Below are 13626 nucleotides of genomic sequence, written 5' to 3' on the forward strand. Positions count from 1 at the left end.
ATGCTTATACTGAACTCCAGCCAGCCTGGAGTCCTGACACGAACCACCAGGAGCTTGAGACCTCCTGGAAGCCAACTGCTTCCACAACTCCATGGTCATCACAGCTGATTTTATGGTCCCTACCAAGGGTCCTGACCTCAAGGATCCTACAGAATCGCCATCAACACCTTGGGGTGAGGGAGGCCTACCACCCAGCCCAAGTAGGCTGCAAGGACTTCAATTCTTCTGCAGGCTTCACAGACTTCGCAGAGAACCCTGAGCCCTCACTGTGAAGCTGGCCACTTACATCACAGCCCCAAATCCCCCAGACCAGGACTAGTGTGCCCTGTGGCTGCAGCTGCTCAGAGGCTGCTCAATTCCAAGTGTTCCTCATTTCCTGAGACCAAGCGCCTTCCTTCCCTGCCTGAGGCAGCTTCTCAAACAGAGAAAAGGGAAGCCTGCCTCCCTTGGGACCAAGAATATCATCAGAAACTCCAAATGCAGGGGGAGGGGCAGGGTTCCCCTGCATCCTCTGCCTGGAAATGACTCCTCGCCCCACATGCAAATGGAGGGCTGAGAATTTCCTTCTGGTTTTGTCTCAAAGAACCTTCCTCATAATACTACTGGTCTCCCTGCTGTGATAAGTTATGTGCAGAGATGTTTGTCAGCCAGCCCTAAGGCGAAAAGGACCACCATCTTGCAGGTGGTCCCAAGCACCTGAACAAAGCCGACCAGGGCCCTCTGTGCATGTGTGGAAACCCGCTGAAGGACGCAGCCTGCACTTCCCACTACAGAAGGCCTGTGTTCAGAGCGCGGAGGAAAGAGGCACACCAATAAACACCAGTTCTGAAACGTTGTTTTATTATCTGACTGGAAAACTAGACGCTCCATCAGCCCAGGCGGGATGGGTGGGCTTAATCCTCCTCCTCGTCGTCGCCAGCGCCAGCCCCGCCCTGGCCCTTCTTGGCGTTCTTCCTCTTCACGCGGCCAGGGCGGCCGCCCCCATACGGAGAACGGAGGGAGAAGTCAATGTGCTTCTGGGAGTCCAGGCGGACAATGAAGGATGGGATGTTCACCACCTGCTTGCGGACCCTGGAGGGGGCGGCAGGTGAAGAGGACGGGGAACAGGACGCTGCTCCCCTCTGCCTGTGCTCTGCAGCTGACAGGGCCGGTGCTACAGAGCTGCACTGACTCTGAAGCAATAACCAGGAAGGGCTCCTGATCTTAAGGAATTGCTGTGTGTTCCGGAGAGCTTTCAGGCATCACCTAATTCACACAAATGCATCCACCTTTACATTCACACCTCACAGAAGGGAGAGAGCAATTCAGAAGTAACCCACGAGACCAGAGTGAATGAGGTGAGGTGGCAACATATAAACCCAAGACCTGCTTTTCAAATACACAACTGTGCCAGACACTTCAAATATTCTCAACTGTGTGTCACACACTGAGCTCTATTAGCAGGTGTAGTTTCATTGTCTTCGAAGCAGCAACCCGAAAGGATAGGGGTTGTTTCATTTCAGACAAGCAACGTGAGAGGCTCCTGCCCGTGGGTCACAGGGCTAACGAAAGGCTGCAGCAGAAATCCAGTATGCATGTATCCCACCCACTTACTACACAGCTCAACTGGGCCTCATGAACGGGGCCCAATTTACAAAGGGTAAACTGAGTACTCAGATAAAGACCCTTCTGGCCTCTGGTCTTCACTGTGGCAGCTGCCACCATGAGCATCAGACCTTGGCCTGTGGTGAACTCACCAAATTAAGGCCGACAGGAGAGTGCACTGTGATCAGGGCCTGGAGTGGCTTCACAAGGGCCCACTACACAGCCAAAGCCACCCAAGTCAGTTAGCCCCAGTGACTCCTCTCAACTGGACACCGAGGGCTGTTACCTGTCCAGCTACCCGCACGCCTCGTAGAAGCCTTCGCAAGGTGTACGGCTCCAGCCGCAGTGACCCTTGCGCTGGGCTACGGGGGGGATGAGGCTGCCCCCAGCTCCCCCATGAGCTGTTTGTAGGGGGTCAATCTGTACCCTCAAGGGGAGCTCACACCTTCATCACCTCCAAGGGCTGCACAGGAGATAGCGACAGCGGCTTAGTGAGGGCAACCATCAGAGGGGATGGGGTGGGGAAGGCTCAGGGAGCCCAGAGGTGGTACCTGATATGGCGCTGGCGGATCAGCACACGGGCGTGGTGGATGGACTTGGCCAGGCCCAGCTTGAAGACCTGGGTCTGCAGGCGTCTCTCCAAGAAATCCTCAATCTTCAGGCCCAAGATGTAATCCAGTTTCATCTTGCCCTCGTCCAGCACCCCGATACGGACGAGTCGCCGCAGCAGGGCATTGCCTGGTAAGAGGGGAAGGAGGGGAAGGAAGGCCTGCCTCAGCATTCTGGCCGACCTCAGACTTCTGGGTTCAAATCCTCCACCTCCAAATCATGGTGGTGGGACAAAGTAGGAAGTAAGAGCTAATTCTGATACAGGACTCAACATGCTACTATGTGAGCCACTGTGACTAACGGAATCCTCACACTACCCTAAGGCAGGTGGCTACATACAACTCTGCTCATCTGAAAAAGGAAGAACCTTCCAGAGTTGTTGGGAAGAGTAAATGAGACAACCCCCTTGAAAGGCTTAGCATTCATCTGCAAAAGTCTAAGTGCTGCTGTTCCTAAACTATTCCTCCCGTAACACAGCAGAGCAGCTAAGGGCTAATATTCTAGAGTCAAGAAAGCCCTACTAATCAAATGAGGTTAAACCACCTTCCGTATCTATAATATTGGAACAGTATCAGAACCAATCTTATAGGCCTGAAAAAGACTGGGCATTCATTTAAGCTGACTGCATGTTATCCATTTTATCATTGAGATTGTCTACTAAAAAGATGGTGTGGACCTAACAATGCCTGGCATAAAGTAATCCAGCAGAGGTCAGCTTCTACCTTTTACACAACTCTACTTTCAGGAGGCTTCGCTACTTCTTGTCCATGGGCATCCAAAGCTCCACTCAGGACAGCTCTTGGGATGCTGTGGGCAAAACCCTTCCCCCAGGCTCACACTCACTGAGCTCCTTATCACCACACAGGATTATCACTAACACACTGACACTGGGGTAAAAGCACCATTACCACCCATCCCCTCCCTTGCCCCCAGGCAAAGCTTGAAGGAAAGATGGCTCACTGTGATGACAAAGTCTTCCTAGCAGACCAGAAACCTAGCAGACCAGAATCTAAATGGAGAAACATACTATATGTACTATATACCTTTCCCAACACCCCAGGTCATAATATGCACTGAATAAATGCTGAATACAAAACAAGGATATTCTCCCATTTATAACCGCATAAAAGATGAAAAGCCTACACAATGAAAAATATAAGACACTGATGAAAAAAATTAGACACAAACAAATGGAAAGATAGTTAAAATGCCCATACTACCTAAAAGCAATATACAGATTCAATGCAATCCCTATCAAAATTCCAATGCCATTTTTCACAGAAAAAGAAGAATCTAAATTTTTATGGTACCACAAGACCCTGGATAGCTAAAGCCAATCTTAAGAACAAAGCTGTATACATTACAAAGCTATAGTAATCAAAACAGTATGATATTGGCATTAAAAACACATCAAGGTAAAAAAAAAAAAAAAAAAAAAAAAACACATCAAGGGAACAGAATAAACATCCCAGAAATAAACCCACACAAATTAATGGTCAATTTACAACAAGGGAGCCAGGAATATATAACAGGGAAAGAAAAGTCTCGTCAATAAATGGTGTCGGGAAAACAGGACAGTCACATGCAAGAATGAAACTGGACCCCTACCTTATCCTGTACACAAAAATTAACTCAAAATCGGGAATTCCCAGGCAGTCCAGTGGTTAGGACTGGGTGCTTTCACTGGCGTGGCCCAGGTTCCTCAATCCCTGGTCGGGGAACTAAGATCCCGAAAGCTGTGTGGCAGGGGGTGGAAAAAGAAACTCAAAATGGATTAAAGACTTGAATGTAAGACCTGAAACCATGAAACTCCTAGAAGAAAACATAGGCAGTAAGGTCCTTGATATATCTTGGAGATGATTTTTTTGGATTTGACCCTAAAGCAAAGGCTACAAAAGCAAAAATCAACAAGTGGGACCACACCAAAAAAGCTTCTGCACAGCAAAAGAAATTAACGAAATGGAAAGGCAACATACAGAATGGGAGAGAATATTTGCAAATCATGTATCTAATAAGGGGTTAATACCCAAAATATGTAATGAACTCATCCAACTTAAGAGCAGAAATGGACTTCCCTGGTGGCGCAGTGGTTAAGAATCCACCTGCCAATGCAGGGGACACAGGTTCGAGCCCTGGTCCAGGAAGATCCCACATGCCACAGAGCAACTAAGCCTGTGTGCCACAACTACTGAAGCCCAAGTGCCTAGAGCCCATGCTCCACAACAAGAGAGGCCACTGCGATGAGAAGTTTGCGCCCCGCAATGAAGAGTAGCCCCCACTCGCTGCAACTAGAGAAAGCCCACGAGCAGCAATGAAGACCCGACACAGCCAAAAATAAATAAATCCATAAAAAATTATTTTAAAAAAACCAAAAAACAAACACCTCAATTAAAAAATGGGAAGATGATCTGAATAGACATTTTCCCAAAGACATACAGGTGGCCAAAAAGCACAAGAAAAGGTGCTCAACATCATTAATCCATCAGGAAAATGCAACTCAAACCCACAATGAGACCTTAAAACTTCTCATCACAAGAAAGTTTTATAACTATAAAACTATGTGCACCTGAAACTAATATAATAATGAATTATAAATTATACAATTTAAAACACAGACATGATATTCAAATAGTAATATAAAAACTTATTCAAAGGTAAACAAAAGTGAGTTTGGGATTATCTACCAGTTTGGACACTTCATGCCTTTTTGTCCTTACATTAGAAAATAGAAACTTGACAATAATTCAACCTGTATTACTTCAAAAATATATTCCATATTTACTATTAAAACACCTACATCCTTAAACAATGGGGAGGGTCATCAATACAGGAAAAACCTTATTTGGTATGAAGACAAAAATAACACCGATAAACTGTGCATCTTCAACAGGATCATGCCCAACTACTAAAAATTGTTACATGGGCTCCATTTGGCCAAAGCATTAACAATCAGTCAGTTTTCCTTTTTTTTAGACTAGTTTTATCTATCTGTTTATCTATCTATCCATCTATTTACTTTTATTTGGTTGTGCCAGGTCTTAGTTGAGGCAGGTCAGCTCCTTAGCTGCAGCTTGAGGGCTCCTTAGTTGTGGCATGTGAACTCAGTCGCGGAATGAATGTGGGATCTAGTTCCCTGACCAGGGGTTGAACCCAGGGCCCTGCATTGGGAGCGTGGAGTCTCAACCACTGGAAGCCCCCCAGAATCAGTTTTTAAAATGTAAAAGCCAAACCAATAAATTTTTTAAAAATGTAAGCCAGTGGGCACCTCAGTGGCAAAGGGGCCCTTGTCACTATAGCATGCGGCAAGCCTGTAAGTGCCTTAGTTTCTAATGTGAAAAATGGATGTAATACCTGTCCTCCTTAAGCTGGTGTAAGGAAGGAGTTCACACCTTTAAGTGACTGAATGAACCAGTAAGTCTTTTTATCAGATGAGACTCTCACACCTCAGTGGGAAAGGCTGCATCTGAAGCAAGGCAAGGCTGTAACAGCAAACAAGAGCTTGCAGGCTCCTCCTCCCCATCCCAGGAATCTAAAGAGCTTCCTTCACTAGAAAGTGTACTACCTGATGCCTCCCTCTTGCAACTTCCACTTCCACCCCGAAAACCAAATAATCCCTGGACACTGGCCTCTCACCCTGCCCTATGCCATCTCTTTGTCACATGACTGCTTATCACCTAAGTTTCTCTGTGATTATCTCTATCTTCAGCAAGTTCCTCAGAACCAGCTGCAGCCTGTCCCCCAGACTCAGGGATAAAGTCCCACCCGATACCAGTGTCCATGGGGGAGATTCCTCAATTATCATGAGACTGTCAAAGGAGTTTATGAACTAACAAAAGTTCAAGAATGAAAACCTCTCACATCCTTGGGTCTAGGACAGATAAAAGTGATAAATGTGCTGTAGTTAGTTAAACACGCTCCAAGCCTTTCTCAACCTCTAATATGGATGACTACTTATGCTTAACAGCGAGGAGTGTAACAGCACTTCCTTCCTTAGCCACAGTTTGGGAGAAAAATCAGACTAGCAACCCTGATTGAGAATAAAAAGCGAGGTGCCCAAGGAAGCCTGGCGGGTTTCCCAGCCCCTCCTGCTTTTCACCAGAAATCAAGATTTCCCAGGGACAGGCCAAAAGCAAGTTATCAAGATGACACCTAGGCAGTGGCCAATTTTAGAGGCAACTAAAAACAAGTTGTGCACACTTTGAGTAAACACTTTGAGTCATGTTGTGTAAGTTTTATACCAATAAAAACTGTTACAAAAAAAAACAAGAAAAAAAAACCCCAAGATACAGAATCACCTACAGCCAAACTCACATCTGTTAGAATCACAAACTGTATGTATGTATGTATGTTTATGTATGTGTGTACATGTATCTTCCACACCAGGATACAATGTAAAACACACTAACCAAGTCTACTGATTACTTCTTACACTTAGACACTGTTTCAACTTTTGGTGATGTTCTCTAAGCTTCCCCTGGAATCCTCAATTCCATCCCCATTGCTGAACTCACCTGAACTCTGGAGCCTGCCCTCCAGTCCCACCTATGGTGGGAGGCCTCTGACCATTTGCTCATTTGAAGAAGAGTATTATCAGTACCTGCTATGAGGTTGCTTGTGCAGATTAAATAATGTACACAAAGAGCTTAGAAAATGGCATTCAGTGAGCCTTATAAAATACCAGCTATTTTAATATTTTTGCCACTTGACAATCTACTAAAATCTGATGTCAATCATTCCTTCCAAAAGCCCTCCATTAACTCCCCATCTCAAAGTAGAAATTTAGAACTTTAAGAGTCTAAAAGATGATAAATTCTGTCACGTGTACCTTACCACAATTTTTTTAGTCACTGTAATTACTATATGATCTGTACCCTCTCCAAAATCACCTGGAATGTTCTTCCCTGTGATATCCACAGGTCCTCTCCTGTTCAGACCTTGAGTAAATGTCCTTGACCACCATGTTAAAGCAGGCAAATGTACACAGTAAAGCTCCCTCCCTGCTAGAACCAACCAACATTTCAGAAATTTCAGTCTATTCCCACCCCCAGTGAACAAGACACATAAGCAGCAGTACTGTTTTGCTACACTGTGTACAGCTAGAGCCAGGTGGCCAAGCTTGCTGAGCACTGTTAGTTTTTTTTTTTTTTTTTTTAATTTTTTTTTTAATTTGCAGTACACGGGCCTCTCACTGTTGTGGCCTCTCCCGTTGCGGAGCACAGGCTCCGGACGCGCAGGCTCAGCGGCCATGGCTCACGGGCCCAGCCGCTCCGCGGAATGTGGGATCTTCCCGGACCGGGGCCCGAACCACTGTCCCCTGTATCGGCAGGCGGACTCTCAACCACTGCGCCACCAGGGAAGCCCACTGTTAGTTCTAATCAAGCGGAAACTGAAGCCCAATGTTTCCCATACACACCTTCAAACAGACGCCGCGGGTCTTTCTCATCCAGCGTCAGCAGCTCCCGGGCAGCCTTGCGGATCTTGGCCAGGGTAAATTTGACCCTCCAGACCTCACGTTTGTTCCGGAGCCCATATTCGCCTGCAAAGAATGGACGAACAAGTTCAGTCCCACGGACTAGTGAAAAGGATTGGTGGTTTCGGGGTACAGAAAATCTAAACAACGAACGATCCCGAATTCGGGGAAGAGGGAGGGGGACACACCGGAGGGATTCCAGCAGAATGAGCACGTGGGCGGCCTCACCCACGTGTTAGCTTCCCCGGCCCGGGAAGCAGAAACCTTGCATTAGTCACTCACCGATCAGCTTCAGCTCTTGGTCGAGGCGGGACTTCTCGAAAGGTCTCCGCGGGGTCACATACGTTTTGCGACAAACCCAGCTCCGGGCCACCGGCATGCTGGCTCTACTTGCCCGTCTGTGCGGAAAGAAGAGTGGACAGTGAGGACTCGGAGCAGCGCTTGCGCAGTCCCACAACTCAGCTAGAACCTCGCGGCGCCCCGGGAAAATATCGCGAGAACGTCCCTCAAGCTTTTATAACCGATACCATTCCCACTACTCTTCAACCACCTTCATCTCACCTGCACCTTCTTTAGCGAACTCATTAAAGCTCGGATGGTCCGCAAGACCCTACAACCCACACCCAGAATAAAGAGCACAGCAGTACGCCTTACCTACTCGCCCCCTCCGGTAACCGAGAAAAAGGCGCACGCGTCCCCCGGCCGCGCTCTTATAGCAGCGCCGCCGACTTGTGACGTCAGCACGCGCAGCGCCCGCCTGCACCAATCAGAAAAGACGTTGGGGGGCGGAAAAGCAATGGAGACGAGAGGTTGGGCCAGAGCGGCGTGCTCAGTTGGGAGGACCCCGTCTCTAGCTGACAAGGTGTCGGAGCATCGTCCGGTGAGAAGTGAGGACTCCTCTCCGCCCTCGGTGGTTACTTAAGTGCCGTCAGCTGGCCTCTGAGTCGCGGTATAAAGTTGGAGTATTCACCGCCACCACCACTAGACTTCAGCCGGCTCCGTCTCTGTGAAAAGATCCCCAGACGGTTGGAGCTGTGCGAAATCAAAGCTCCTTCCAGAAGATAATGTTATATCCATGAATAATGAAAAAAATCATTTTTCATATCAGAATGTCAACCCGAAGCACAGCCAGAAGCCAGTCTGCCCTTTTGAACCCTAAAACAAATCCTCTACTCGTGAAGCTTTGAGCCTTAGGGGAACAGGGGGAAAAAAATAATAAAGTAGATCATTTCAGAGTGGTGCTCTGAAGAAAATAAATTACTGATAATGACGGAGGGAAAATGGTACTCCAGATAGGATGGTCAGGGAAGCCTCTTTAAGAAGGTGACTGACTTTTTTTTTAACTTGAGACCCAATGATTAAAAGGCTTTGTGCCTCTTTATCAAAGACAGCAGTTTACATCCTGAGGTTTTCCTTTGGGTTTCCAGAACAGGGAAAATGTTCTGACACCTCTTGTTATAAACCTGGAGCAATTTATACATTGTTTTTTGATCTCCTCGGCCAACATCTTCCTCTCAGACAGGATTATTTCCTCTAGTCCTTTTCTCTCTGGGATAATCCCATTCACACCAATGACTTTCTTTATCGCTGTTAGAGAATATTTAATAAGCACTCTAAATGTGCTAGGCCTTGGGCTAAACACCTTATGGGTTTTTTTTTTTTGGTTTTTTGTTTTTGTTTGTTTTTGTTTTGTTTTGTTTTTAATTCGTGTGACCTATGATTTCCATCACTAAAAATAGTAACAGGTGACATTCTGGAATATTTACTATGTATCAGGCCCTGTTCTCAGAACTTTACATATGTTAATTTACTTAATACATATTTAAGGAGGACTCTCAGAGAAGTTGCCCTCCCTCATAGTAATAGTTTTATAGATGCTTGCTTAAGGGGCACTAATACTATTATCCTATTTTATAGAGGCAGATACTGAGGCACCAAAAAGTGGTTACAGAACTTATCCAAGACTGCACAAAGTGGAAATAAATTAAGACTGACCAGATGAGAACAAGCAAAGGCTATCTATTCAGCGTAAGGGAGTCAGTCACCATCACTCATGTTTTGGCAGAGACTCAAAGGCAGGCAGAGGTGTGGGAAAGCTATATAGCAGAAAAAAGGAAAGGCTTCAGGTGTCCCAGATTGGAGGCTGTCGTCATGGAGAAGCTAGACGTGGGCAGACTAGAAGTTAGGTACCCTATGCAATTGGTTGGGGTACATATTTGGCTTTCTTTTCTTGGTCCTAAATTGGAAGTGGGGACAAAAATGAGTAGAGTTGTGAATTACTAATCAAGTCCTGGCCCTTTTGGACCTATTGTTGTAGGGGTTATTATTTGGTTCCTTGGATTGTTACTTCCTACAAGCCTGCCTTATAGTAGGCTGGCTTACTGAGCTGTTTTTGTTTGTTTATTGAAGTATAGTTGATTTACAATATTGTGTTAGTTTCACTTGTACAGCAAAGTGATTGAGTTATAAATATATATATTTTTCAGATTCTTTTCCATTATAGGTTATTACAAGATATTGAATATATTTCCCTGTGCTATACAGTAAATCCTTGTTTTTTATCTATTTTACATATAGTAGTGTGTATATGTTAATCCCAAACTCCTAATTTATCATTCCTCCCCCACATTGTCCCCTTTGGTGACCTTAAGTTTGTTTTCTGTGTCTGTGAATCTGTTTCTGTTTTGCAAATAAGTTCATTTGTATCACTTTTTTAGATTCCACATATAAGTGATATCATAGAATACTTGTCTTTCTCTGTCTGACTTACTTCACTTAGTATGAAAATCTCTATGTCTATGTTGCTGCAAATGGCAATATTTCATTTTTTTATGGCTGAGTAACATTCCATTGTATATATACACCACATCTTTATCCATTCATCTGTTGATGGACATTTAGGTTGCTTCCATGTCCTGGCTATTGTAAACAGTGCTGCAATGGATATTGGGGTGCGTGCATCTTTTCGAAGTATGGTTTTCCCTGGATATATGCCCAGGAGTGGGATTGCTGGATCATATGATAATTCTATTTTTAGTTTTTTTTTTTTTTTTTTTTTTGCGGTACGCGGGCCTCTCACTGTTGTGGCCTCTCCCGCTGTGGAGCACAGGCTCCGGACGCGCAGGCTCAGCGGCCATGGCTCACGGGCCCAGCCGCTCCGCGGCATGTGGGATCTTCCCGGACCGGGGCACAAACCCGTGTCCCCTGCATCGGCAGGTGGACGCCCAACCACTGCGCCACCAGGGAAGCCCCTATTTTTAGTTTTTGAAGGAACCTCCATACTGTTCTTCATAGTGGCTGCACCAATTTACATTCCCACCAAGAGTGTAGGAAGGTTCCCTTTTCTTCACACCCTCTCCAGCATGTATTATTTGTAGACTTTTTGATGATGGCCATTCTGACCAGTGCTGAGCTGTTTATTATAGATAAGGGGTCTGGTTTTCTGGGCAGGCTGCTGCAGGCTGTGGATCAGAGTTCTGTTTTCATATATGATCTGTCCGTTGTCTGTTTGTATATTCAGTCTCACAGCAACTAGAAGTCAGGCCCGCATTGCAGCTGGGACAGTCTGGCTCCATAGCCCATGCTCTTCACTGCTGTTTTATACAGCTGCTGTCCAGCGGACTCCGAAGTCAGTATTCCCTCCTCAGAGCAACAGTCCCACTCAGTCCTTTCCTTTATGACATCACCCTGCTCTATCCACATGCTTGGGTTCAAATTCAGCAATCCTCAATTACTAGCTCTAATACCTCAGACAAGTTTCTCAATCATTCTGTGCCTCAGCTTCCTCATCTATAAAATGGGGGTGACGACCACACCCACCTCATAGGGTTATCGTAAGGATGAAATGATGCAATCTATGCAAATTGCTTAGGATAGTGCTTGGCACCGAGAAAGCACTCAGCGTTAGCTACCATTATCATTATTATTCTCTCATTGTATTTCTGTATCTGTCAAACTACCTTGTTCTTTTTTGTTTTCTTGTTTACAAGTTAGCTCCCAGACAAAAAAGTTATAGGAGGGCAGGCACTTCCCTGGTAGTGCAGTGGTTAAGACTCCACACTCCCAATGCAGGGGGCCTGGGTTTGATACCTGGTCAGAGAACTAGATCCCACATGCATGACGCAACTAAGAGTTCGCATGCCACAACTAAGGAGCCCACCCAATGCAACCAAATAAATAATAAAAAAAATTTTTTTTAATAATTTTTTTTAAAGTCTATAGGAGGGCAGAGACCTCATCTTTCCTGTTTATCAGTGTCTTAGCACAGCCTTAACATATAAGCTGACAGTCAAAACATTGTTAAATGTTTGAATAACTTAACTATACTTTCATCATTGGTGTTTCAGAGTTTCCAACGACCCCCTCCTCAGGTTCAATTCATTTGCTAGAGCAGCTTACACAACTGAGAAACACCTTACTTACTAAAATTAGAGGTTTATTATGAAAGGATATAACCCAGGAACATCCAGAAGGAAGAGATGCACAGGGCAATGTATAGGGAAAGGGTGATGACCTTCCCCACTCATCATTGCTTTAGTTTGCATTTCCTTGATGACAGATGATGTGGAACATCTTTTCACGTGCATATTGGCATCTTTTTTTTTTTTTTTTTTTTTTTTTTTGCGGTATGCGGGCCTCTCACTGCTGTGGCCTCTCCCGTTGCGGAGCACAGGCTCCGGATGCGCAGGCCCAGCGGCCATGGCTCACGGGCCCAGCCGCTCCGCGGCATATGGGATCCTCCCAGACCGGGGCACGAACCCGTATCCCCTGCATCGGCAGGCGGACTCTCAACCACTGCGCCACCAGGGAGGCCCTGGCATCTTTTTATATTCTTTGGTGAGGTATCTGTTAAGGTCTCTGGTCCATTTTTTTAATCAGGTTGTTTTCTTATTGTTGACTTTTTTTTTTTTTTTTTGCGTTACGCAGGCCTCTCACTGTTGTGGCCTCTCCCGTTGTGGAGCACAGGCTCCGGACGTGCAGGCTCAGCGGCCATGGCTCACGGGCCCAGCCGCTCCGCGGCATGTGGGATCCTCCCAGACCGGGGCACGAACCCGCGTCCCCTGCATCGGCAGGCGGACTCTCAACCACTGCGCCACCAGGGAGGCCCCTTATTGTTGACTTTTAAGAGTTCTTTGTATATTTTGGATAACAATCCTGTATCAGATGTGTCTTTTGCAATATTTTCTCACAGAAGTTTTTAATTTTAACAAAGTCCAGCATATCTATTTTTTCTTTCACAGATCATGCCTTTTAGTGCCATATCTAAAATGTCATCGATGGTACTTCCCTGGTGGCACAGTGGTAAAGAATCCGCCCGTCAATGCAGGGGACACCGGTTCCAGCCCTGGTCTGGGAAGATCCCACATGCTGCGGAGCAACTAAGCCCTTGTGCCACAACTACCGAGCCTGTGAGCCACAACTACTGAGCCTGCATGCCACAACTACTGAAGCCCCCCCCGCCTAGAGCTCGTCTCTGCAACGAGAAGCCACCGCAATGAGAAGCCCGCTCGCCGCAACTAGAGAAAGCCCATACGCAGCAACGAAGACCCAACGCAGCCAAAAATAAAAATAAATGTATAAAAAAAGTAATAAATAAATAAAGTAAAATGTCATCGCCATACCCAAGGTCATCTAGGTTTTCTCCTATGTTATCTACCAGGAGTTCTATAGTTTTGCATTTTTACATTTAGGTCGATGATCCATTCTGAGTTAATTTTTGTAAAGGGTGTAAAGACTGTATCTGGATTTTTTCTTTTTTGCATGTGGAGGCCCTCAGAATAGTTTTTAATGAGGAACTTCTGAGAGGGAAGACTCAGGACGCAGGTACTGAGTCATCAAAGTACCTTGTTGTAGAGAGAAGAGAGGTATTGGAGAAATTACAAAACAGGCAAAAGTATAGAGTGTTAGCCAGGCAGGAGTTAGTATACTAGTTTAAATTAATCTAAGCTTAGGGAATTCCCTGG

The 13626-nt window shown here is 45.8% G+C and overlaps 1 protein-coding gene across 1 annotated transcript; it reads right to left on the bottom strand.

The window, feature by feature from the left end:
- Positions 1 to 823: 823 nt before the first annotated feature.
- RPS9 (ribosomal protein S9) lies at positions 824 to 8397 on the bottom strand. Its single transcript, XM_060085360.1, has 5 exons — positions 8318 to 8397; positions 7946 to 8061; positions 7607 to 7729; positions 2136 to 2322; positions 824 to 1071 (listed from the first exon to the last, which is right to left on the bottom strand). The coding sequence occupies exons 2-5, from the start codon at positions 8040 to 8042 to the stop codon at positions 894 to 896; spliced, it is 585 nt and encodes a 194-aa protein (XP_059941343.1). The 5' UTR covers positions 8043 to 8061; positions 8318 to 8397; the 3' UTR covers positions 824 to 893.
- Positions 8398 to 13626: the final 5229 nt, after the last annotated feature.

This window comes from Mesoplodon densirostris, chromosome 19, assembly GCF_025265405.1.
Source record: "Mesoplodon densirostris isolate mMesDen1 chromosome 19, mMesDen1 primary haplotype, whole genome shotgun sequence".
NCBI classification, from domain to species: Eukaryota; Metazoa; Chordata; class Mammalia; order Artiodactyla; family Ziphiidae; genus Mesoplodon; species Mesoplodon densirostris.